Source organism: Zonotrichia leucophrys, chromosome 17, assembly GCF_028769735.1.
Source record: "Zonotrichia leucophrys gambelii isolate GWCS_2022_RI chromosome 17, RI_Zleu_2.0, whole genome shotgun sequence".
NCBI classification, from domain to species: Eukaryota; Metazoa; Chordata; class Aves; order Passeriformes; family Passerellidae; genus Zonotrichia; species Zonotrichia leucophrys.
This window is the reverse complement of record NC_088186.1, coordinates 1,782,591-1,808,655: the sequence shown is the minus strand read 5'-3', so window position 1 is coordinate 1,808,655 and position 26,065 is coordinate 1,782,591. Positions and strand designations below refer to the sequence as shown.

The 26,065-nt window shown below is 53.8% G+C and overlaps 1 protein-coding gene across 11 annotated transcripts in view; it reads left to right on the top strand.

The window, feature by feature from the left end:
• DAB2IP (DAB2 interacting protein) overlaps positions 1–26,065 on the top strand; it is a 151,665-nt gene that overhangs the window by 110,395 nt on the left and 15,205 nt on the right. For 7 of the 11 annotated variants that reach the window (XM_064728037.1, XM_064728039.1, XM_064728041.1 and 4 more), the window contains exons 4-8: positions 7,889–8,042; positions 13,094–13,192; positions 15,319–15,873; positions 23,239–23,383; positions 25,384–25,528. In XM_064728037.1, coding sequence (XP_064584107.1) covers positions 7,889–8,042; positions 13,094–13,192; positions 15,319–15,873; positions 23,239–23,383; positions 25,384–25,528 — 1,098 coding nt within the window. Of the gene's footprint in view, positions 1–781; positions 1,121–1,209; positions 1,347–1,607; positions 1,688–2,017; positions 2,145–7,888; positions 8,043–13,093; positions 13,193–15,318; positions 15,874–23,238; positions 23,384–25,383; positions 25,529–26,065 lie in introns of those variants that run through there. The other 4 variants (XM_064728042.1, XM_064728044.1, XM_064728043.1 and 1 more) reach the window with 4 other exon arrangements.

Sequence of the window (26,065 nt, the reverse complement as noted above, 5' to 3'; positions counted from 1 at the left end):
ATGTCCTCCACTAAGGAGGGAAGGTGGGACAGGCAGAGACTGGGGCGTTGTGCTGCCAGCGTGGCTGATGAGCTGGCGCCACTGTCCCTGGCGCACACTGGGGACCAGTTTGCTCTGGAAGGAAGAAGGGACCCCACCGGCCTTAGGTGACCGCGCTCCTTGCTAGCCAAGCCCAGTAATAATCCTGCTTCGTGTTTTCTGGATCCTTTGGCGGTGAGAGGGTCATGGCCACCTCTCTGGCTGAGGAGGAGAGGCACTTAGGGGAGGCTGTGCAGAGTGTTAGTGTTGGAACTGGGCAGAGAACCTGCAAATTTTGACTGGTTTGTCAGTGCCGTGCACGGTGGCGCTGGCTGGAGGAATGGTCTGTCTGGGAATCCGGCTTGTGAGTCCCGGGAGGAGGCGAGACTTGTGCCTGCTGCCTCGGGCAGGACCTGCTCCTGTGACCTCCTACCCTGAGACCTGCTTCCTTCTCCTGTGCTCTGGAGGAACCTCGAGTATTCCTGTCACCTGGGGATGTTTGTCGCTGTTGGCGTTTGCCCCTCCAAAGCTGACGAGCGTTTGCAGCCCAGGTGTCGGCTTTCTGCGCTGAGCCGGAGCTGCCTCGCATAAGCTGCAGGATTTGTGCTTCGCTGCAAACATGGACAGTAGCCTTTGAAAAGTGGAAGAGGAAGCAGCCATTAGTAAGAGGCAGGGGACAGTGCCATGTGGTGGTTTTTCATTTACTAGATAGTCCTACTTTGTTCTTGATGAGTAATGGAGGCATTTGAATACGCCAGGATGACAGCAGCAGTCTGGCTCTGGGAACGTGTCGGCGTGGGCTGGCTGAGGATGGTGGCAGTCGGGACAGTGGGACCATGCCGCGCAGCCTTTCCGTCTCCTCTCCGCTGCCTCACATCTCCCTTGCCGCTCACCTGCTGCCCCGGGCCCCGCGTTCCGTGAGGCCGCCCGGGCCTGAGCCCCGCGGCCCCGGCCCCCGCCGGGGAGCCCGGCCCGGAGCGCCCCGGTGAACTCGGCGCCGATGCGGGCGCGCTCCGTGCGGGGTGCGGACCATGGCTCACGCAGGGGCCGCCGGCTGCTGCTGCAGGCGCTACTCCCTGCTGTGGATCGCGCTGCTGCAAAGGTCAGTGACTCGGCTCTCCCAAACGGGAAAGGAATGCGCTGCGCGGCCGAGGGCAGGGACAGGCGGGCGGGCGGCGCCGTCCCTCCCCTCCCGGTGCCGGCCCGGGGAACGCGGCGGGGCGGGCGGCAGCCGCCGCTCGACTCGGGCTCCCGGAGAGCTGCGCCGTACCCCGGTTTATCGCAACAGAATGAGGGCGACGGGCGAGAGAGGCGGCATGAGGCGAGGGGTGAGCGGCTCGGGGACCGCGGGGCACGGGCGCTGCTGGGCGGCGGCGGGAGCCGAGGGGGTGCCCGGTGCTCCCGGCCGCGGCGGGGAGCGAAACGCACCCAGTGCCCCCCACGGCGAGCCCGCGCTCCGGGGGCGGCGGGCCCGGGGCGCTCTGCCCAGCTACAGCGCAGCCAATGGGCCGCGGCGGGGCGGAGCGGCGGCGGGGCCGGCCCGGGGCGGGGGCCGGGGGCGGCGGGGCCGGGGGTCCCCGCCCGCGGTGGCGGCGGCGGGAGCGCGGCATGGCCCAGCCCGAGCGGGGCGGCGGCGCAGCGGCGGCGCGGCGGGGCGCGGGCCCTGCGGGTGAGTGCGGGGCTGGCGGCCGTGCCCGGGCTGCGCGGGCAGCGCCAACTCCGCGCCCGGCCCCGCGCCCCGACCGGCGGCTCCCGCACCGCGCCCCGAGCGCAGCGGCCGCGGCGGGGCCGGGCGGGCCGGGGCCGGGGCCGGGGCGGGCCGGGGGCGGCGGGCGCGCAGCGGGGCCGGGGCGCGGAGGCCGCCGCGCTGGAGGGACCGGCGCTGACAGCCGCGCCCGGCCCGGCCCGGGGATGTGCGGCCGCGCTCCGTCCCTCGTTCCGGCCGTTCGCGGTTTGTTTCCATCCTGGGCGGCGTTTCATCATCCGCGCCCGGGCTCGGCAGCCGCGCTCTGGAGATGGGCCTTGCGGCTCCATTTCCGTCTGCTTGGTCCAGGAGGACACATCCTGCCTCGCCTTTGCCGCCTTGTCCAGATTCCGCCTCCGGACTGATGTTACGCAAAATTTAGGTGATAAAAATCAAACCCCTCATCCCCGCCCTGCTCCCCCCGTGGAAGGTGGTGATCGTGGGGTGCAGCTGGGAGCACCCCGGCGTTCTGCCGTGGGTGCTGCAGGGAGCAGGGGGCTCCGGCTCGGTCCCTGGTCCCGGTTTTGCTTCTGCTGCCATGGACGTGCCCCAGGTGTTTGTTGGGGCCCTGCGGTCCCTGCTGGCTCCGGAGGCTGTGGGGATGACTTGTGCCAGGGCTGTGCTGTGACTCGGGCTCCAGATTGGAGCGGCGGATCTGTCACTGATGTTTGCGTATGATGTCCCCAGATCTGGCACTATTTAGGCTGGTTTAGGCTGATGTGATAAAAGTGTCTTTTAATATAAGTGTTGATTTCTGTTGACTGTGTCATGTTGATATCATTCTTCTTATGGGAAAGAGGCTTCTTGGAAATATTTTTGATTATTGAAATTCAGGTCACCTTTTGCATCCTGCTCCTGATGCCCTTTTCCCTTTTGCACGTCACAAATGCCATCAGTGTCCTGTGCTGGGCTTGCAGGCTGCCCTGACAAACTTTGCAGTGGCACATTGTTAAACAAATACCCATGCTCAGGTGAATGTCACAGGTTAAAATCATCCTTCAGGTTTGCTCTGCCAAAAACAACGTTTGGAATCTGGTACGAGCTGACAGAGTCCTTCTGAATGTAATTAATCCTGCTGCCAGTTGAAACTGAGAACAGTCTGAAAACAAGGGCAGGCATTAATAAGTTTAATTACATGTCCTTTGTGTTGCTCAGGGAAGGTGTTGCATTAGTGAGGGCAACCTGTAACGCCAGGTTCCCATCCTGAGTATGCTGAGCAGAGTTTCCCAGGCAGGGATCAGCAGCTGGGGTTCTGGGAACGGCAGGAGAAAGTTCAGGACAGCAGAACATGGAGAAGGGTGTGCTGCTGCATGCTGAGACTCCATCCCCACGTCCTCTTCTGCAGGAAAAAAAACATTCTTCATCTTCTGGAAGCCTGCGAGTTCTCTTGTGTGCTGTTGGTGGTGGTTATTCCCATAACATCGCTTTCATATTTGTTTGTTACATTGAAGCAGGATGAGGCACGGGGGAGGAAGGGATGGGAACTCGCAGCAGCGCTGGGAGGTCAGTGGGAAGCTGCCCCGGCGGGGGGGTCACAAAGCGCTGCTGGGCCCTGGGGAGGGCAGAGCTGCTGTGCAGGACAGGGGGAGCCGAACCAGAGCAGGGTGGGCCCTGCAGGGCACAGTGCCACAGTGAGCCGGCAGAGAGAGGCTCAGGAGGGGCAGTGGCACAGGCAGGGCATGGCGGGTGATTTACCCCCATCTGTGACTGCTAAAATCCTTCTCCCATCTGATGTTGCAAATCAATTTACTGGAGTTGTGCACTTTGTTCTCAGTCATAACAAACCCCTAATCCCCGGGCTGGAGACAGATTTAGCTTCTGTCTGTGCTGGGTGTGGATCTGCCTGGCTGTTCTGCTGTGCTTGGGCACAGAGACCCCTGCAGTGGGTGAGTGCAGGGGAGGGGGCCAGGGCTGCCCTAGAGAACCTGCACCCAGCTGGGCACACAAAAGAACTGGCAGCTCAAAAAGCTGCACTCAGGGAATCTTTGCTGGCCAGGAGAAGTGCCACAGAGTCAAATGTAATTTGGGAGATCAAATCCTTCTGACACTGGGGAGGCATGTGCTGCCAGCTCTGCAGCTGGTGCCAATGGGGCTTCTTCAGCTGAGGGCCTGGACTTCCTTCCCAATCCCCAATCTGCTCATGTTCTCAGAGCAGAGCAGTAGGAGATTGAAGAAAGGTTCTTCATTTCCCCCTCACTTTGTTTCAGTGTTAAGTTTTGTGTCTGCTCCATCCCTGTGCAGCCACCCACCAGGTTCTCTGTTTGTTTCTGTCTCTCAGAAATAATCAGGAGCATTTTCATCATAAAACCACAGGAGCAGCGGCCGGGTGGTTTCAGGCAGGTGAGGCTCTGAAATGAGGACTGACAGAGTTGCCTCTTTGCAGCACTGTTTGCTGCCTCCATTGCTCAAAACCCAGCCCTGGAGTTGGGTGAGGAGAGGATGGATTGCCTCTCCATCCTTGTTTTTGCAAGACTTCCCTGCAGTCCCCATGGTCCTGGTTGGATTTGGTGACACTCAGGTGGCTGTGGAGGGCACAGGCAGAGGGGATGCATCCCTTCACACGGTAATGTTTTATGACTTTTATTATTTAGCACAACAATCCTCTCTGATTGCTGTCGGGCAGCAGAGCTCTTTCTTTAATAACCAGAGACTGGTGCTGCTCTGCAGGACTCGCCAGGTCAGTGCCGGTAGCAGTAATGTTATTTCTCTTTAGAACTAATGTGGTCTTTTATGAGATTTTTTCCTCCCCCCTTCATTTCAACTGAACTTTAGGCAAGTAAAAAGGGATTTAAAAAAGGCCCTTGGCAAAAAGAACTGAATGTGCTGTTTGGAAAGAGGGTTCCTGTTGTGAGATGGCTCTGGGCAGCTGGCCCTTCCCAGCTATTAAAACAAAGGTGTAGGATTGGAATTGGATCAGCTGACGTAAACCAGGACAGGACCTGGAGTACAGCATGAGTTACTGGAGCAGGAGATAGGACAGCCCCACAGGCACAGGGATGGCAGGGGGATGGATGTGAGCAAGGTCCCTCTGGCACCCTGGAGGCCTGTGTTCACTGTCAGCACATGGTGTTCAGGTGTGTTTGCCTGTTTGGGGGGCTGGTGGCCAGGACAGGTCTGCAGGCACTCAGGTGTCCCTGGTGCTGTGGGTGCTGCTCTCAGGTGCAGCAGCTTGTGGCCTTTCTCTCACTGCTGCTACGAGGGGAACTCTGTGGGAGCAGCAAGGGGGACTGGCAAACGTTTTCCTGTAAATGGGCTCGTGCCACAATGCCATGTCCCCGAGGGACACGAGTGCTCTCTGCCCTGGAACAGGGAGTAAAGTGAAAGGACTGTGTGCCCTTTGAAGGCAGGGCTGGGACAGAGATGGGACAGAGCCCTGGGAGGGGACTCTGCTCATCCTGCCCTGCTCTGGCAGAGACATCCTCATCCCTGCTGCTGCCATTTCCAGCAGCTCTAATTAATGCCATCTCCCCACTTGGCCCTTGGTGCACAGACAGATGCTGGGTTTTAGGGCTGGTTTGAGACCTGCAGCACTGCCCTGCACGGAGCAGCATCTGCTGAGAAACGTGTCTGCTGCTGACCTGGGCTGGATCCCAGGGGCCAGGAGGGACAGACAGACCCGTGGGAGCAGGTCCTGCTGAGGCAAGGGCCTGACAAATAACTCCCTGAACATGTCCCCTTCGTTTTAGGATTCCCAGAGGCATTTGGCAGAGTGTGGAGGGATATAAACACACATTTGCTGAATCTGGTGGGAGCGTAGTGTGTCCTGAGAAACTCTCCCTTGGTAATCCTTCAGATAGCACATCTGCACTCCCACCCGGGGCCATCCAGCTGCAGTCGTTTTAAATGAAAAGTAGACTTGTTTTGTTTTCATTTTTTACAAAAATTCTTAGGCCAGCATGAGGCAATGCAACTCAGTGATGTACTGAGTTGTGGTTTATTTTATCAGTATTTATATTTGTGTACACAAGAATGCAAGTCTCAACTTGGTTATTTACCTTTTCTAATTTCATCTGTAAAATATGGAAATAAGATTTACCAGAAATGCCTTGATTCTGGGCTTATCTGGGCTGGGTGAGAAGTCTGTACTGTCAATTCTTGAGCTCCTAGATATTAGTTCTGCACTCAGCATCCAGAGGTAACTTGATCTATCTGCCTGTATTAGAGTTCATTTACAGTATCATTCAGAGGAAAAGGATAGGGACCCTTTTCTCTGAAGATAGTGTAAAATTGCCACAAAGTACTGGGAAATGACTGTGCTGGGTTCCTAAAGATCAATTTACTCGCCACAGAGATGTGGGGTGAGTGGGCAGCTGAGAGAATGGCTGATGGCATGGGGAGCCTTGGGGCTTGTGGTGCAGCCAGGACTGTGCCAGCCCCAGCTGGGCCTTCAGCTCTGGGGGCTGCAGGTGTCCCCCAGAGAGCCTGTGCTGGTGGCTGCTGTGCAGGTGCTTTACTGGTGTCCCGCAGCTGCTGCTGCCTGTGGTGGGTGCAGGGAGCACCCTGGGTGTCCCAGGCTGGGTGTCCCTGGGGAGGAGGTGGCCCTGGCACTCAGAGCTGTCCATGGAGCAGCCACAGGCAGTTCTGTTATCACCTGGGGCTTGTGCGTGGCCTGAATCTTAATGGCACATCTAGAGAGGCACCTGTTTATCTGCTGCTGCTGCTGCCTTCATCTGAGAATCTCCTTGGGCTGTTTTCTGGATCCAGCCTGGGGTGTGATTCACTGCAAGCGATGAATTTTGCATGCACTGTTGACATTTCTCTCTGTTTTGGTCAGCTTCATTCTGGAGAACAACAGAACCCAGCACACACACCATAGCAGGCTGGGAGCATACTGGGAGCATTGTTGTTTGACTCTTGAAGGACCATGCTGAGAATATCACAAACTCCCCTTATTGCTGTCCTTCCGTGCCTTTGGAGGAGGCGTCACAGCCCCTTTGTGGCAGGGACATTTGGTCTCTTTGGGAGCCCCCAAGTGCTTGCCAGAGGTTTTAAAGGTCAGAGTTACCAGGATCAGAGCTCTGGCCTAGGAACATCTGATGTGGTGCAGGCTATAGAGAAGGCTCCCTTTGCACTCAAGTTATTTTTCCCCTTGCCACTTCATGGGTTTGCTGTGTTTTCCCTGGGAGTACTTAACTATCTTTCTTTTTTTTTTTTTTCTTCCCCTTGAGCTCTCTGGTTTTGCTTTAAGAGTTACAGCACCATTGATTGTATTGGCTGTCTCAAAAATGGTGCTCTGCTCGCTGTCTGTGGGCTCCCTGCTGCTAAATGCTGCCAGTGGGACTCCAGAGCATTTAGATCAATCAATAGGGCTCTCACAGCCTTATTTTCCACCCTGTCCCCATCCCAGGGGTGTGTGTGACAATCAGAGAGAGCTCAAGAGCCCAAGGGCTGTTGGTGACAGAGTGCACATCCAGATGTGGCTGTTGTGGTGAGGTTCTGGCATTCTGGCACCACCAGAGCTCAGCACCTGAGCTGGAGACCTGGTGGTGCTGCTGAGGGAGCAGCAGGTGCTGCAGCCAGCTGGCCTCCAATGCATCCCCACTGCTCCACCCCACCTGGGATGCCTCGTTTAGGAACACCCCACACCTGGGAAGCCTCATTTAGGAGCACCCCACACCTGGGATGCCTCATTTAGGAACACCCCACACCTGGGATGCCTCATTTAGGAACACCCCACACCTGGGATGCCTCATTTAGGAACACCCCACACCTGGGATGCCTCATTTAGGAGCACCCCACACCTGGGAAGGTTCATTTAGGAACACCTCACACCTGGGATGCCTCGTTTAGGAGCACCCCACACCTGGGAAGTCTCCCTCAGCAGGTGTGGTGGCTGTTTAGAGTTTGATTCAGTTGTTCAGAGACCCCATAGTGTGCAAACCTCTAAAGAATTTACTCCTGACTGCATTTGAGTTGGAAAAAATTGTTTTACTGCTCATACTGCCTGTTACAGAACCTTTAGAGTAGAAATTACAAATGGGACAGTGTAGCAAGCCTTGTTCTTCAGGGCCCTCGGTTATTTGATGGCAGAACATTCCCAGGAATATTGTGCAGTTGTTGTAGCAGATGTTGCTGGCAGGTTTCTCTGGGAAGGGAGCATCCTCTGACCGTGCTGTGTTCCTGCAGATCCCATCTAATGCCGAGGCTGAAGGAGTCGCGCTCCCACGAGTCCCTGCTCAGTCCCAGTAGTGCTGTTGAGGCTCTGGATCTCAGCATGGAGGAGGAGGTGGTCATCAAGCCAGTCCACAGCAGCATCCTGGGACAAGACTTCTGCTTTGAGGTAAGGAGCCGTGCTGGGGCTGTTCTGGGGAGCCAGGTGTGGGCTGGCATCTGGGGCCTGGCTCTTCCCAAACATTGCTGCTCACAATTGCTGCACAGAGACCATTTCAGAGGCAGAAAATTGCTCCCATCTTTCCAAGGAGGATCATATCCACACAATCAGAGCAATGAGCTCCTTGTAAAGCAGAGCTGCTGGCACAGGTGCTGCACTGCTTAGGGCTGTGTATCAGCAGAGCATGAATTTGTTTATGCCCCTACAGTTTATGTGCATAGAGATATTGGGAAGTGCTAATCCCCACTCAGTGTTCCCAGAGACATTGCATGTGGTCACAGAGCCAGCCTGCTGCTGTCAGTGGGAGTGTGGAGGACTTTGTCTAGAAAACTGAAGCTTCCCTTGTTTGGGTAAATAGAAAAATCTGTGAGCATTTCAGATTCCTTTGACATCTGTTATGGCATGTGGTAAGGTCTGTGCTAGCAGGAGGGAGAGGACACGTACAGCCCAGGCTGTAGCTGGGTAATTCAGTACAGGATATCTTGGGAATCATTTGTCCTGAATTGTGGATGGCAAAGTGTTATTGCTTATGGCAGTGGCTGGGTACAGAACTGGGAAATGGTTTTCTTACAGTAATAAGGCAGTGGATATTTGTGTTTCTGTGAAGAGCAGGCAACACCTGTTTGTGCTTGGATACAGATAAATGGTGTAGCTGTGTTTGGATTGTGCTGTGGGGGTGATGGGGCTGCAGGCTGTCCTTGGATGGGCAGTGCTGGATGAAAACACATGCCAGTGTTCAGAGGAATCAGACTGGAAAGATAAAGACATTTTTCTTTACTGAAATCAGCACATTTTGAAATGAGTGAGTTAAAAGATCTATTTCTTAAAATATAACATGAAAACAGTCTTACAGAAAATAGCCTCAAACAAAGTCTGTAGTTGGCTGAAGTATAAATTTTGCATTGCTGTTCATTCTTTGTGGAATTGAGCAAGTGCAATGGGTCAGGAGGGGAACAGTTTTGTAAATTATGTGTCCTCTATTACATTCCACTCAAGAAAGATAAAATGAAGCTGGATGGAAAATAGATGTGACATCCATAATATGAGAGTTGTTTACCAATTCTGTTCAGCCCACAAGAGGAGAGGAAGGGATATGAACAGAACTTGTAGAAAGTTGAGTGAGAGGGAAGTTATACAAGCCAAGCACTTGGAAGGAGGAAGAAAATTTTGGGGTGAAGTGAGTTGGATAAAGAGAAGTCACACTGTAAAGAAAGAACGTGTTAATTGCTGTTCTGCAAAGCCTGCAGAGGAGAGGAAGAATGCCAGGAAACAACAGGGACATTGATTTGTCACTGGTGGCTGCTCACCAACAAGCTCCAGCAGGAGGGCCCGAGGTGAGAGCTAAATGGCACTTTGTGTCAATGCCCTGGGCTCGTGGCTCCTGAGAGCCTCTGGAAGCTGGGACTGAGCTCAGCCCTGGAATGGGTTTGCAATCTGTGCCTGCAGCCCACAGCACTGGGGTACCACTGAGGGACGCCAAGGAGCTCAGGGGGTCTCCTGGAAAAGCAGCCCTGGCCAAGAAATGCCAGGTGGGAAGGCCCTGCCGGGATCACAGGGATGAGGGGGGCTCTGAGGTGTTTTCTGTGCAGTGGGTGGGGAAGGTGCTGCCGTTGGTGCTGCCTCATCCCTGCCCTGTGAGGCTGTTGTGGAGCTGCTCCCCCGGGAGCTGTGCTGGGAGCAGGCAGGGCTGGTTCTCCAGCTGGGCAGTGAAGCTCCTGCTGGGCACTGCCAGCCTTGCTCCATCCTTCATCCTTCACCTTCTGGTGGCCGGGCAGGGGCAGTGCCCGGAGCTGCTCCCATCCCCAGCTGGCCCGGGGCCACCAGTGCTCACCTGACACAGGGAACGGGCCAGGGGGGGCTGACAGGGGCCAGGGGGAGCTGACATGGCTGCAGATGGAGCAGAGCAGCTTGGAGAGGAACTGGCAGCACACCCAGACAGAGACAAAAGCGAGAGGTGCCAGAGCCATCTGCAGTGGAAAACAACCAAGTGGCTCCTTGGGAGGCAGCTGGTGGATGAAGGTGCAGGGAATTGTTCCTCCCTTCTGTCCCCACCACGCTGCATTCAGACGTGCTCAGCCCTGCTCCCCTCAGCTCTGCCAGGGAGCACAGTCAGCACCAGGGCAGGGCTTTTCCACAGGCTGCATTTGGCTTTTTCTGCTTACTTAGTTTTGTGAAACTTGCTTTTTTCTCACTTGCTGAGTACTTGGCAGTCGGTATTTACTTGTTTCCTTCATTGATTTTTTTTTTTTTTTTAAATTACTCAGCATCATCTTCTTTCTCCTTGCAAGACTCCTCAGTCAGCAAATCATCCCGTGCCACTGCACGTGCTGCGTGTGCTAAATATACAGTGGGCATCTCAGGCAGGGTAGGGGCTCCCAGAGCCTGTTCCTGGCCCTGGATTTTGGGGCTCCTGGGCCAGGCAGGGCCATGAGGGCTGAGGGGCTCTCTTAGGTCTTGGCAGATCAAAGCCCTGTCCCCTTGCATGGTCATTCCTGAGCTGTCCCAGGACACAGCTGAGGGAAAGACAAACTGTGCTTGCTCCAATGCAGCTGAGCCTGTTGCCTCATCCTGGCCTTGCCTCAGCAAGGGAGAATTTAGTGGAGCTAAATTTAGCAGCAGTAGATTTGATCCAGCTGTGCAAACGTTGGCCATTGCTCGCGTGGCCTTGGGATGCCTGGAGCAGCTGAGCCCTCAGAGAGCCCTGGAAAATCCCCTGGCCAGGAGTGAGGCACCCTCAGTGCTCCGCCAGCATCCCCTGGCACTCCATGCATGGCCCCTCAAGGGAAGCCACCCTGCACCTCAGCACTGTCTTAAAAAGACAAGATTTTATCTGGGCAGATTGTCCATCCAAGGACTGGGGATAATGAATAGGAAAAGTAACATTTCAGGAATTAATGAGTTTTATTAATTGAGTTTGTCCTGTACATTAACAGCATTCCAGCATATCCAAAATCTTGATGAGACCAGAATACTCTCTTTATAAAGTTAATTAACATCTCATAAAGATCATTAATGCCATATGATATTTAAGTCAGAACTCAAAGCTGGGATCTGATTACAAATCTGGGGGAAATTACATTTTTGGTCACACATGGTAGATGTGATCTTCAGCTCCCGTCAGACCAAGACACACAATTTTCCCCTTCTCTCACTTCAGTATGACAGTTACAGTTTTTTTAGGTTTTGAAAGATTAATTTATAATTGGTTTAAAATAGAATAAGGAATTTGGCCATGGTAATGCATGTGTTTACCTAAGTGTGGCAATAAAATGCAGTGACAGTCCTGTGTGCCAGCAGAGCTCTGTTGGGAAGGCTCAGGGATGGAGACTGAAGGAGCATCAGCAGCAGTGGAGAGGAGATGAGGCAGGGGGTTTGTCATGGGAGATTCTGAAGGAGCTGGAAATGCTCTGGAGGGTAAAAGGAGGCTGCAAAGATGACACTGCTGGGCCTGCTGGTATGGAGTCTGTTCTTGGAGCTCCAGGAGAGCTTGTGCTCAGCTGGATGTATTTTACAGGCAGAATATTAAAGTGTGCAAGGACTGGGAGAATGTCACTCTGAGGGAGAAAGCCTCTGGAATATCAAGGCTTGGAGGATTCTTTGCGTTTTTGTGTAAAGACAGAACAGCCTCTCCTCATTCTGCCCTGGTCTGTGTTCAAAGGAAGGGATGTGCTCAACTTATCACTGAGGTTTGCTAATGACAAATCTTAGCAAGTGCCAGCTCTGCTGTAAGAACAGGTTGGGCTTCTGGGAGATACATGAAATTAAAGGAGATTGTGTCTCCCAGAAGCTGATAACCCAGTGCACAGTGTGTAAACACAAACACTGGGAGATGATAAAGCACTCACAAATAACTCTGCAGGTTGAGACTGGCGGAAATGAAGCTCAGAGGGGAGTTATTTAAAGTAGCAGCCAGGTCCATTCAGCCTCCCAGCAGAGCTGTACATGGTGAATATTGCTGGGCAAGGGAAATGCAGAGGGCAGAGGGCTGGAGCCACGTTCCTGGTGGTCAGGACCAGCCTGAGGGGAGGAGGTGGCAGCTTGGGGAGTGTCTGTGTGTGAGGAGCAGCTGCAGGGAGCTGTTGGCTTTGGTGCCAGGGAAGTCTGACATGGGGGCACAGGAAGGAGATGTGGTGCCTGTCATTCCATGCCAGACAGTGGTGCCTCCATGGGCTCGGCAGGATTGAGTTTCCCTGGGACAGCAGGAGTGTGATGAGGAATGAGGGGCACTTGCACCACTGGAAATGTCACTGCTGTGAGTGTGTTTCTCAAACCCTGGCTATGAACTCACAGTGGCCAGAGAAAGTCACAAAAATACTGCAGAAAATCCCTTGACCTGGAAGCATGAGAGGTGAGAGGAGGGCTCAGCAGCACTTCCAGCCATGTCAGGGTGGGAAGCCCCCCTGGTTCTGCCCAGCTGGGGTGGGTGCTGTGAGCTCGGAGTGCCCCAGCTGGGCCATGAGCGGGCACAGGCTGTGCCATGGCCAGGAGGGGCTCTGCAGACCTGTCCCCATGGTCTTCACAGCAAGGGCTCCAGGAGCCTCAGGACACCAAGGGGGAAGGTGGGAAAGCTGGCTTTTTGAACCAGTGTTCTGCTGGGAACAAGGAATGGGTTGTTACTGTCACAGGCTTTGGGCTGAGCCTGGAGGAATGCCAAGGAACCACTCAGAGTTCCAATTTATCTTTAGTTCATCTGAGGATTTGCACTCCCTCGGTTGTGGAACTTGGTGGTTTAAAGCATCACATGCATGGGGCCCATTATCTAGTGTTTTCTGGTGTGGAAGAGGAGAAGTAATTGGAGTTTGCTTCTATGATTATTTCTGTGACACACAGAGTTGTCCTGTTTTTCCACCAGCCTTAGGGGCTGTTGCTTCATGCTTGGGTAAAGCTGTTCACTTAAAAAAAAAAATAAAATCCAGTAGGATCTTCCCTAAGCCCCCTCTCTCCCCAGCCACACTCTGCAGTGTGCTGGTCAAGACATAATCCTGTTCCTTTCCCTGTAGGTGACGACTTCATCAGGAAGCAAATGCTTCTCGTGTCGTTCGGCGGCGGAGCGAGATAAATGGATGGAGAACCTGCGGCGCGCCGTGCACCCCAACAAGGTAGGGCTGGCAGGAGCTGCCTCTGCTCTGCTTCAGCTCCCAGTTATTGCATTCTATAGCCCAGTGCATGGGAGCAGCAGGGGATTATTGTCATTGGAGTGAGTGAGTGGAGCTCGGGGTCAGCCTTTTTCCATATTGCTTTCTTCCACAATGATATTTACAGACAAGCGCCAGTTATTCCTTCCCCTCTCTTCTCAGCACATGCTGCCTCAGCTCTTGCTAAGAATTGATCAGATCAGATGAATCTTCAGTGCTGCTGTTACTGATGGTCCTTGCCACTTCCATGGGGCTGTCACCTCCCAGCAGCCTTGGGACAGATGTCAGGGAGCTGCCAGCAGCCACCAGGCTGAAGAGTGAGGAGTTCACGTGTCAGCTCCTGGCACAGCTCCTGCCTCAGTGCTGGGGAGCTCAGGTGTCCATTTGCAGAGGTGGCAGTGGAATGCAGCTTTCCCTTCTGCAGCCAGTTGAGGTGCAAAGTCTTCTCCTGGGGTTTACAGGAACAAATCCTTCTCTTCACTAGAGCACAGGGATACCCAATATGCATTTTTATGGCCCCCTAAGACTAAATACATCCTAAAATAAAATGTACAGCTGCTTCTTCCCTGAAGTGCTGGAGTTCGCTGCAAAGATTGGTCAGGATTAATGCAGGATTCCACAGCTGATGATTTCAACCAAGTCTTCTTCTGCTGGTCAGAGAAACACAAATGATGGGATCCTGTGAACTCCTGGCTGTGCACACTGATTCAGTCCAGGCCTGCTGGGTTCTGAAGGGCCCTCAGTCTCAGGGTTTGTTGTTCCCAGCACAGTGCCAAATGTCAGAATAAAAGATTTCCTGTAACATCAGTGTGAGCAGTGGAGGGGAGAGGTGGCCTCCTGCCTCTGGCAGCATGTTGCTCTAGGGAAGTTCAGTTGCTCCAGGACTTTCCCAGGGCTTTTCCTGGTGATCCTGACCTGAGGGGGCTGTGTAAGGTTTGTGTGGTCACACTTAGCATGAGAGAACTCCTGGGAATGCAAGCTGGGGCTGGGCTGTCACTGTGGCTTCAAGGTGCAGTGTGGAGTGGAAATCCATTTGGAAGTGTTTCCATCAGCTCAAAACCTGCAGTAACTGATGGCTGAACTTTCCATCTTTGTTTGAGTTCACAGACAATGCACTCTCAGTGTCCAGCTTGATATTTCTGTCAGGAATTCAGTGTTCTTGTGCAGTTCCTGTGTGTACTTCCTGAACCTACAGTACCCCATTGTGGACTTGCAGCAGAAATGTTCCTGCCCAGACTCCTGGGCTGAGCAGAGTAAGCCGTGGCTGCTGCTTCAGTGAGGGGTTTCCAAACTAACCAGGGTTTGCAGAATCCCAGCAGTGCTGCAGCTGCCAGTGCTTTATCTTTGGAGTCACTCCTGCAGCAAATACCCCTGGATGTTCTTCCAGGATGAGCTCAGCATCACGAGGGAGCTCTGAAAGATCCACAGTATTCTTGGCTCTGTTACTGTTTAAAGATACCCAAGGCAGATTTCTGTCTCTGAATTGTCTTGATTCTCCCATGGGATGCCCTCTCCCATGATTCCTCTCAGTGTTTAACTTGGGTGCTCTGGACTTCTGCCCTAAAATACGGTGAGGTTTTACAAACAGCTTTTCCCCTGCCTTTGGTGGTGGCATTCCCAGGTGGATGAGGCGATCCCTGGGTGTGCATTCAGGTCCCTTGTGTTGCTGTGTTACAGGAAATATCATGAACTCAGTCTATACTGAGAAAAGAGGAGGCTGTGAGATACCTGTAACAGCTTCTGCTTTGCACAATCCATTCAGGACCAGTGAGGTTCTTTCAGATTCTTCAGAGGCCCTCTTGGCAGGGAATGGGAAATGGTACATTTATGATTTGGAGGGGTTTTATCTTCCTTGTTCCTTATATTAATTGGCACCAACAGACATGGAGAGCACGATGATATTTTGGAAAATTAACATAAGTAGTGTTATTATGCAAATTCTTGAGAGCCAGTATTTCCTTAAAATAAAGTGTAATTAAGCCTCCGCTCATTTAGCACATCCGAAATAATTAATTCATATCTCCAGTTTTGTTGTTGTTGGCTTTGTGGGGTTTTTTATTGACCTTTTTTTCTTTGCATCTTTTTTTCAGGACAACAGCAGAAGGGTAGAGAATATGTTAAAGTTATGGATTATTGAAGCCAAGGACCTGCCAGCTAAGAAAAAGTACCTGTGTGAATTATGCCTGGATGACGTTCTTTATGCACGAACTACCTGTAAATTGAAAACTGATAATGTCTTTTGGGGGGAGCACTTTGAATTTAATAACCTCCCATCGCTCAAAAACATTACTGTGCACTTATACAAAGAGACTGACAAGAAGAAGAAGAAGGACAAGACCAACTTCATCGGGCAGGTGAACATCCCTGTGAGCTCGGTGACGGGCCGGCAGTTTGTGGAGAAATGGTACCCAGTGGTGAGCCCCAACCCCGGCAAGGGCAAGGCCCCAGGGCCCATGATCCGCATCAAATCCCGCTACCAGAGCATGAGCATCCTCCCCATGGAGATGTACAAGGAGTTTGCTGAGTACATCACCAACAACTACATGGTGCTGTGCTCGGTGCTGGAGCCCTCGCTGAGCGTCAAGAACAAGGAGGAGATGGCGTCAGCGCTGGTGCACATCCTGCAGAGCACGGGCAAGGCCAAGGTAGGACCCCCTGCCACCTGTGGTGTCCCTTCTGCCACCTGCAGTGTCCCCTCTGGCACTGTCAGAGCAGACTCTGGGGTGGGGTTGGGAAAACTCCTCAGTTGGGCTTTGGGCCATCGTTAATGGGCTCTGTTTTCCTTTTGATTGCAAACCAGTTGGTAGCACACACAGCACGAGTTGCTTAATTAGCAGAGAGGTTGGTGGGACCACGAGACACCAACTGAGCCACTTTGCTTCACTCTTCTCCTTCTGGAGGCTCAGGGGCCAGGCTCTCTCTGTATAAACAGGCACAGTTGTGAAAGTAAGCAAGAAGGCAATTTTCCAGGCTGGAATGTAAGCAGTGCTGGCCTGAGCTGTGCAGCCTGTGTGTGCTGGGTGTTCTGGGTTCCATGCTCTGCTCCCTCTGTGCTGAGCACCCTGCACAGTGCAGCTGAACAGGAGGGAGCAGCCTCTCCAGAATTCCAGGCCAAAGTGCCTGCAGGCATGTTTGTCTCTGCATCTGCTCTTGGTCTTCTGCCCTACTGCTTTTGGAAGTGAGTCCAGGGGTGCTCCCACAGCAGTGCTCATTGGAGGTTGATGGCACCACCTTGCACATGGTGGAAGTTCAGCCTTTGTGGATCACTTTGAGCTCCTTCCTGGCTGGGAGTGCTCTGCCAGGTCTGGGGAAGAAGCAGGCAGAGAGTGGGAGTTACTGCTGGCTGTGAGCTGTGAGGGAGCAGGCAGGGTGGGCAGAGCTGGGATGCCCAGCACACGGGGCAGGGAGTGACCCCACTGCAGGGCATCCTCCATCCCTGTGGCCTGGCACAGCCACAGGGGGCAGTGCCCATGTTGGGGCTGCAGGAGTTAAAGCATCACTGTGACCACCTCCCTGCACTGTGCAGGGGAGAGCTGGGGAAGGGCAGGATGTCCAGAGCTTTCTCATGCTGAGGAGCCGTGGTGAGTCCTCACCTGAGGGGCAGTCACAGGGCTCTGCTTCCTTGGCAGCTGCCGGGCCTGTGGATTAGGCTGAGTTACCATCTGTCAGACAGAGAAGTGCCTTGGCTTCCTGATCTGGTTCAAGGCAGGCAAAGCTCGCTGAGAGGATTGGGAGCTGGGGGCCTGCTGCTGCAGCAGCAGAGAAAATAGCCCTGCTAAAGCCTCCTGATCCCAGGAGTGCAGGGAGGGACCTGTGGGGAGCAAGGCTGTGGCTGCACAAGAGCTGAGCTTGGTGTCTCTGCTCAGGGCTCCGGAGCTGCCAGCCCGTGGTTCCTGGGCACAGCCCTGCCTTGTGCTGGCACCAGGAGCTCTGCTGCCCCTCACTGTGGCTCCTGCAGCTCTAATGCCAGAGCTTTGTGGGACTAACACTGCCATGCAAGACCCTGTCCACAGTTTACACGGTTCTTGCAAAAGGCTTCAAGTGTCATCCCAGTCTTAATCACCATGGATCATGTGTGGGCATGGCTGAGAGTGGCTGTCACTGCTCCAACCTTTTTCCTCTGCCTCTCAGTGCTGGAGAGGCTCCAGAGGGAGCAAGTGTGTTTCCAGACATGTGTCTGCATCAGTGCTCGAGATCCCAGAGGCTTTACACAGGGGACACGGCAAACAGTAAACAGACTTGATGACTTTTCCCCTAAAATGGAGCTTCTGCTTTCGCTGCCTGTCATCTGCCATCAGCATTAGCGCCGGGTTTGGGGAGCTGTCAGAGCAACAGGAGTTACTGGAGCATGGGAACCAGGTGCTGCAGCCTGGGCTGGACTAGCAGGGAGAGGGAAAAGCAGCAGAAAGGTAGAAAAATAATGAATGAGAGAAGAAAGCACGCCCTCAGCCTGCCTGGGGGATGTGAGTGCACCCCAGTACCCCTCAGGAGAGCTCCCGGGGCTGCCCCAGCACCCTGACCCCTGAGGGAGGGACAGCAGGCAGGGACCCCCCTTCTCCAGCCTCTGTCTCCTGGTGACTCTGGGCAATTGCCCGGGCTGGGGGTGGTTCCTCATCCTTGTGCATCACCAGGAGCCTTCCCAGTGAGCCCTCAAACCCCTGCCCGCGGCCGTGCCATCGGCAGCCGCTGGTTGGTGTCTCTGATACAGGGGTTCTGTGGCTCCTGGCTGCTGTCCTGGCTGAAGCAGCAATGCCAGACTGTGCCACAAGTGTCCAGCAGATTATCTTGGGAGACTCGTTAGCAGCTAATTGCTGTTGGGCTGTTTCGGGCCCTGTTTTCCTGCAGCGATTTGCTGTAAATAGGGGGTAATCCCTTAATGAGGCCGGGATGGGGCCGAGGTGTGTGATGGTGTGATGGTGCCACGTGCCAGCCACAGCCAGCTCCCTCCAGCCACCCCTGTCCCTACCCACGGCCACCGAGGGACCCCTGCCCGCCAGGTGTGGTTACCTGGAGCTGCTAAACCTGCCAGGGGTCAGGAACACCCGGGGCTGCAGGTGGAAGGGGCACAAGGGCTGTAGCTGAATTTTTTCCCTAAATCTCTGCTTCTTGCTGGGCTGTAGCTGTATCACAGTAGCTTAAAAAGGGGAGCATGAAAGGAGAGTCCCCTCTGGAGTCAAAGTCCGTGCTTCCCTTGATCTCTGTGTGGGAAAGGGAAGAACTTCATGCCTGCAGTGCCGGGTTGGTGTGCACGGGGCAGCCTGGAAAGCCCTGAGCAGCTGCCAGGGCAGTGGGTGGAGGGGAGGGGAAGAGGTTTTGATAAGGTTCTGATAAGGTTCTGAGTGCAGCCACTCAGGGGGGAGGGAGCTGCCCCAGCCCGCTGGAAAATCTGACAGGCATCCATCAGCTCTTGGCACACACAGATGTCCCCTTTCTCTTATGGCAAGAAAGGCTGAAAGAGGATATTTGGTGGTTGAAGCAGAGATGGGGCCTCTCAGCTCAGTCCTTCACTTGTTACCTGTTTTCAAAACCTTCCTGGTGAGAGCACTGATGCAGTGTTTGTTCCCTGTAAAGATGTTGAGATGCCCAGCAGTTTTCACGTTCTGCAGCTCTCAGACAAAAAGTCATAAAGCAGTTCTGCCAGGGTTGGAGTTACCAGGAGTGCTCAGTTCTGCCTTACAGGGCTTGGTGTGGCCCCTGTGATGTGGTTGTGGGTAGGTGACTGCATCCTTCCCAAAGGACTTCGGATGCTTCCGGAATATTTCCATGCTTAGATTTGTTTCAGGGCTGTCTTAGAGCTCCCAGAGCTCAGTTCATGACCATAAATATACAAAAAACTTCTCTTGTCCAGAGCACTGGTAGATCAAACCCAGCATTAGACAAAGCTCTAACTAACCAGCTGCTCACTGGAAATAAATATTTATGGTGCTGGGAATGGAGTGAGGAATAAACATGTGTCCCTGTTTGTTTGTGCTGCGAGGATGTGCCTCAGCTGAGCAGATGGAGCTGCTCCCCCCGTGTGCATCTGCTGGAACCCCACGTTCTGGGCTGGGTCAGGGCTCTGGGACCTGAACTCCACACAGGGACGTGAGAGGTCACTCAGTGTGTTTGTGTTCCTGTTGTATCCCTCAGGTTTGCTTATTTCCCTGAGCAAGGTGATGGACATGGATTGCTGTGAGTTAACCCTCACGTTGCCATTCACCTTTTCCCAAGGAGAATTAGAAAAGGCCAAAAGTGCCATGGGATGAGTTCCGGGGCTGTTTCCTGGCAGAGAAGTGTCTGGAGCAGATCCTCAGAGGAGCTGTGTGATGGAAGAGTCGAGAACTTGGGGCTGGGCTCCTTGGTTTCACAGCATCTGGCCAGGACCAGGACGCAGCTGCTGCCCCTCTGTGCTCTCCTTTCCCTCCTGCTCAGCCTCCTGCACCGCAGCTCCCTCCCCCTGGGTGTGTCCCAGTGCTCCTGCACCTGAAACCTGCAGCCCTACGGCCGCTGCTGCTTTTCACCTTTGCATAAGGGCCCAGCTGGACTCTGAGCTAGTCTTTGAAATAAGCAATAATCTTATTACCTTTATCAATTCAATCCTCTTAAGGTTAAGTCAATCCTATTAATCAGGCTTGTGATTTGGAGAACCTTATTATTTCCGAGTCAATCTGCCCATCAGTCAGTGCCAACAGCAGGGTGATGAGCTCCATCCCAGGGGTGTGAGCACCCCGGGCAGTGCAGGGCCCTGGGGCCCCTCAGCCCCTGGCACCCCGTGTGCTCCAGCTCTGGACACATCCCGGAGAGCTGGGCTGGCAAAGTGCAGAATCCTTCCTGCATTTGGACAGGACACGTCCTGCAAGACTTGTGTTGCTTGTTGGCTCCCTTGGCCGTGCTCCTGCTCCCACCACAGCCCTGCCAGGGAGGAGCTGCCTTGGAATAGCACAGGGTGGTTTATGTGCAAAGTGGAGACCAGTGCAGCCTTGTGCTGTCATGCTCTGAATTTATTTATTTATGAATTGCTCTTCTCTATCAGCATATGTGCAGCGACTGGGGTCGCACAGGTTCAGATCCGTCCAGTCTGAAGCAAAAAGCCTTAAAATAAACATGGGAACAAGCCTGAAGAACACTGTCACAGCCCTTAATTTTGACTGTAGACCTCTTCCTTCCCCTCTCGACTCTGATGTAATGAAATAAAGCATCTTATTTTCTTCCATTGCCAGGGGCCCTAACTGAAAACAACCCCCTGCTGATCTCTGCTGCTCAGAAACAGGGAGTTTTATTGGCTTTAGTTATTGCATTTTATTCAGGACCTTGTATGTGGGTGAGTGAGGCCCCCGGAGGGATTCCACAAGTATTTGCATTCCATTTGTGTCTTCTGAGTGCTGGCTGCTGGAGCACTTAGGGCAGAGAGAGCAGAAGTGTGATCCAGAGCCGGTGTGGCTTTTCCGTGGAGGGAAGAAGTGAAGGTGTGGCCAGTGGCTGCCAGGGGTGGCAGCCATGGGAAGGGACCCTTGCCAGGGCTCATGGACTGCCCAGAGCTGTCCCTGCAGAGGAGCTCACCCAGGGGTGCTGCCTGGGGCAATTCTGACCCCCACACTTGCCAGGGCAGCTCCTGCAGCCTGGCTGGATGGCTCTGCAGCCCAGAGCTGCAGGGACAGGGAGGATCCTGACCCCTGGGATGCTGCTGGCTCTCCTGGCTGCCCCCTCCTTCCCTGCTCACTTGCAAGGCCACATTCTGCAGTGTTACTGCTCAGCTTTGGGTGCTGTGCCATAATGGAATTCTCTGGGACTTCAGCAGCTTTCCTTTCCACTTTGGAGACAAGGGGTCCTTTTCCCAGCTGCTGAGCTGCAGATGCTCCACAGGGAATAAAAACAGCAGCAGAGATTTCCAGGAGATCTTTTCTGGCTTTGTGATGAGTCCTGCCATGGAATCTTGCCTTGTTTTATATTCTACTGAATTGTGTAGATCAGCCCAAGTCACCCAAATTCACATTAACTGTGGCTCCCACTTGGCCCTGGGTTTGCAGGACTCAGCAGGCAGTGCTCAGCTGACAAGAGGGGAAAAGCAAACACTTGGCTAAGAGACGCTGTAAAACTCAGTGTTCCTGAGATAATTAGTATGTTGGGAAAGTGACAGGAAAGAGAATCAAGCAAAGCCAAGGTCAGCGGCTGCTAATTAAGAATCAGCACCTTGTGTCAGCCTGAGCGGTGGCTTGGAATTGAAACGTACCCTGGGAGAGCCCCGGGAAGATAAAGGTGATAGAGTTACCCAGATAGCAGCTAACGGGATTTGAGCAGGGTTTAAAGTTTCATTCCAGCTTGGCTGATAAAAAGGGCAAAATGAGAGAAAATAGCAGAGGGAGGCACGTGCTTTGCTTCCAGGAGGGATTTTTGCCTCTGCAGCTGCCGGAGCACTGCAGACGTAGCAGGATTTGAGGAAGGGCATCTTCTGGCTAAAGAAATAATGGAAGTGTTTGGGTTTTTTTTAGCCCAAAGCTCCTCCTCTGGCTTTTTTGGAGGGTCTTGGGGAAGGTCAGGGCAGTGTGTTGGTGCCAGTCAGAGTGTTGTGGAAGGTGGGAGCAGTGGATCCTTGGGAACTGCAGGGATGTCTCATCCCCTCCTTGTGCTCTGACACAGGGCTGTGCCTGCCTGCCCCAGGGTTTGCCTTTGCCTGGGACAGGAGCACAGTGATGGAGGGTCTGTGGATTAAATTATTTGGGCCTCCTGGATTCAGGGAAAGCTGTTTGTTGAACCTTGATTAAACTTTCAATGCTGAGATGTCCATGTGAAAAATGAAACAGAGCAAGTTGTATCTGGTGCAAAGCTCCCATCCAGACACTGGCAGGGAGTAGGACCTGATGTCCCCTCTCCCCAGTGTGGGTTGGAGCAGGCTGGACCATGGCAGCTCTGCTGTGCCTGGGGACATCAGGGACGGGACCTGGGACACTGTGGCAGCCTGGGGTGCTCCTGCTGCCCCTGCCAGGAACGGGCTGTGACCCTCAGGGGAAGTGAAGAATTTCTTAGGGAAGGTTATTACTGAGCAGGTGATGCTGTTTTAATGGAAAGGAGTTGAAGAAGGTGCCCTTGGTTGTGGAGGTGAATGAATGTGTGTGATCATTTCTCTGTCTCCTGCACGGGAGGCAGTCAGAGGGTTAACGTGGGTGATTTGCACAGTGCCAGTGGCCTCTGTCCGTGGTCACAGGCAGAGCTGCTCTGTCCATGAGCAGTGCAGGGAGCATGGATCAGCATTAGCAGGTGCCTGGCATCCCTCCTGGATCAGGCCTGGCTGCAGCACACTCACATCAGTGCGTGCCCAGGAGCCCCTGAGCCCTGCTCGGTGAATGCTGTGGCTGAAGCAGATCTGGAGCTCACTCTGAAATGCTGATTTTCCTCTGCAATTGCAGTTGAGGCCAGACTGATGCAGGGGCAGCTGTCAGAGGCTGCTCCTGCTCATCCCTTCCACTGCTCTGCAGCACAGGGCATTATCACATCCCATGGATTTGGTTGTGTGCACACCAGACCAAGAATGTGCCCAAAATGGGCAGTGCCAATGCTGTTTATCTCCATGAATAGGGAGGAAATGGGAAATTTGAGTATCTCAGTGCATATCTAAGGCTGTGTCTCAGCCATTAACTGGGCACAACTCACGACATTGGAGCATGGCCCTGGTTTGCAGCCAGTGCAGTTGGACACCAAACACAGCCATGTTTAACAGGGGAGAAGAGGTTTTGCCCACAGAATGTGAGGCTGACACAAGAACAGCCAAAGAGCAGCACCGATGGAGAGGCAGCTGCGGGTCTGGGATGAGTCACTGTTGGGGTGCAAGAGTTGAGGCTCTCCAGAGGTTCATTTCTCCTCGTCTCTGAGGAAGTTTGGGCAGGTGGTGAGGCAGAGTGTTCACACAGGACCACCTGCAGCACCTCCAGTCCCTCGGGTGGCTCACAGAGGTGGGACCTGTCAGGGCTGGGGAGCTGCAGCTCTGTGGAACCAATGTCAGTGCGTGGTGACCCACCATGGGCTTTGCTTTCCAGGATTTCTTGACTGACCTGATGATGTCTGAAGTTGATCGCTGTGGTGAGAATGAGCATCTCATTTTCAGGGAGAACACACTGGCCACCAAAGCAATTGAAGAATACCTGAAGCTGGTGGGGCAGAAATACTTACAAGATGCCTTAGGTACGTACAGAGAGGTTCTCCAGGTGCATGGTGGGGGTGTCAGCTGAGCCCTGATGGCCATCAGAGCCCTCAGCGTTTCCCTGCTGAAGGTTTCCCTGGCAGCAGGGCCGAGCCTGGGCACGGCCGTGGCCGCAGTGGGCAGCGCCCCGTGCCAGGTGAAGGTGACTGCAGAGCTGGCACCTTCATGTGCTTTCAGAGCAGATCAGCAGTGGCTGCTGAAGGGACTCTGCTGCCTGCCAGCTCCTGTCTCAGCCCTGGCTCTCAGGGGCTGATTGAATCTCCCCCAGCAGATTCGTGCCCGGCTCCTGCAGCGCTCCCGAGTCAGATGAGATCTCCCCAGCCACAGTGATGCCTCCCAGGGCATCCAGCACTGGGAACCCTCCTGGTGGTTTCTTTTTCCAAGTGCTGGCTGTTTATGGCTCCAAAAATACTTCTCTTGATGCAAATGAAAATAATTAGAAGCTTCTGCTTCTGGGCAGGTCAGGAAGGAATTGCTGCATGCAGGGAACACAGCACGAGGATGGGGAGAGGCTGCCTTGGAAGCTCTGTGAGCTTCCACTGGATCCACATCCCAGGGCAGGATGAACAGAGTTTCTATTGAGGTGTTAATTTTTCAGCATGTTGGGTTCCTGCTAGTGGATTTGTATAATTTTAGCAAGGAGCAGAGAAGCATAAATACTTTATTAAGAGAATAATAATAATAATGAAAATCTTGAGAAAAGGGAAATAGTTGAGCAAATTCAGGCAGAGAGCCCACAAGAATAGCAAAAGAAATATTACTTATTTCTGCCTTGTAATGCTTTCTGGTTGAAGGCAAGTCTGTAAGGAGATTACTCATAAAAATTCTCAAAAGCCAGGAGATTAATGATATCAGAGAATTTTGAAATATTCCTTTTTGGGGGCTCAGTGCTGCCAGGCCAGTTCCATCTCGGGCAGGAGGAGCCCGGGGTTCCTGCTCCCTGTGGGGTGCAGGTTCTGAGTGACCTTGTCCCCGGGAGATGAGTGACCTGCATGTCACAAGGTGCCCCAGGGCAGCATGGCACTGTCCTTGGAACCATGGAGCGGGTGATGGGGCCGGGGAGGAACAGCAGGCATCACCTGCAGGCGAGCAGAGCCGCTCCAGAGCTCCCTGGCAGAGCTGAAAATACTCTGGAGAGGCTCTCCAGTATGTAATTAAAATTTGTTTTGGCAATAGGGAAGGAATGCAGATTGGAGTGGGGAAAAAACAGAATGGGAAAATCCAAGACAGTTGGGAATTAGAAGAAAACCAAAGCAAACCATTCTCCCAGAACGTCACCCAAGCTAAATGCTGCCTCCTCATCCCTGTCACTGCTGGGAGGAAGGACTGAGCCCCCAACCCTGAGTGCAGGGGCTGTGCCCAGGTACCCTGTGGTGAAAGGTGGCACAAGAGCAGAAGCTGATGGAGCAGCTCAGTGTGAGCCTCTGCAAGGGTGAGGAGGAGCAGCCAGGCAGCAAAGAGGAGCACAGGAAGACTCAAAGAAATATTTTAATTTCATTTTATGTGATGTTCAGCTCAAAATAAGCCAAGTAATTTGTTTCTTTCCTTTAATTACCTCTTTCTCCTGTGAATCACAGTGGTTTGTCAGCACCAGGGCACAGGCTGCAGTAGCAGGCTGTGCTACCAATAATTACAGGGCCTGCCAGCATCCTTCCTCCTGGATTAGCCCCAGGGAGTGTCTGGGGGGCCAGGCAGGTGCTGGGCAGTGCAGCCTGATGCAATACCCCAGAGGCACAGGCACAGCTCTGCCAGCTGGGAACAGGGATGGGATGTGCTGGGTGAGCTGTGCTGGGCTCTCCTGGGCCCTCTGGGAGACATGGAGAGCCAGGGAGCTGCAGGGCACCACCTGCTCTTGTGTTCCTCTCATCTTCCCCCAGTGTGATGGGCTGCCAGGGGCTGCTCGGGCACTGGGGCTTAGGAATGGAGCTGCTTGAAGGCTGCACTTGTCATGTCTCCAAACCCATCACCAACTGTTTTACAGGGGAGTTCATCAAGGCACTGTATGAATCAGATGAAAATTGTGAGGTGGATCCCAGCAAATGTTCATCTTCGGACCTCCCCGAACATCAGGGCAACCTGAAGATGTGCTGTGAGCTGGCCTTCTGCAAGATCATCAACTCCTACTGGTGGGTATCCCTCCCCTGGAGGGCTGTGTCTGCAGGAGCTGGGACCTTCTGTGGCTCTGGCAGAGCTGTGCAGGGGGAGCTGCCAGAGTCTGGACTGTCTGCTCTGGGCATGTGGCACCCTCCCAGCCTCTCTGGCACCCTTCTTTTCAGAGGTGCCAGGGTCACTGGGGCACAGGGACAGGGCAGTGGAGGCAAGGAGCACCAAGTGAGATTGATTCAGAGGTGCTTGATGCCAAATGTGTATGAAATTCTGGAATAAAAGGCAGAGATGCATGTCCTGGATCTTCCACCCATGGACCAAGTCAGTCTGGAGGAGACTGACAGATCTCACCTCCAGGAGCATCCGGCAAAGCTCGGAAATGCTGCAGCAGGCAGGGGCTGTGGCACCTGTGAGGAGCTGCCCCAGCACAGGCAGCTTTTGTGGGGCAGATGTTCTCTGGTTGCAGTGCTGGAGCTGGAGGAGGATGCTGTTCTCCCTGCTTGGCTCAGCGCCCCACATTCCTCTGGGTTAACCCATCTCTGCCAGCCCTGGGCGGT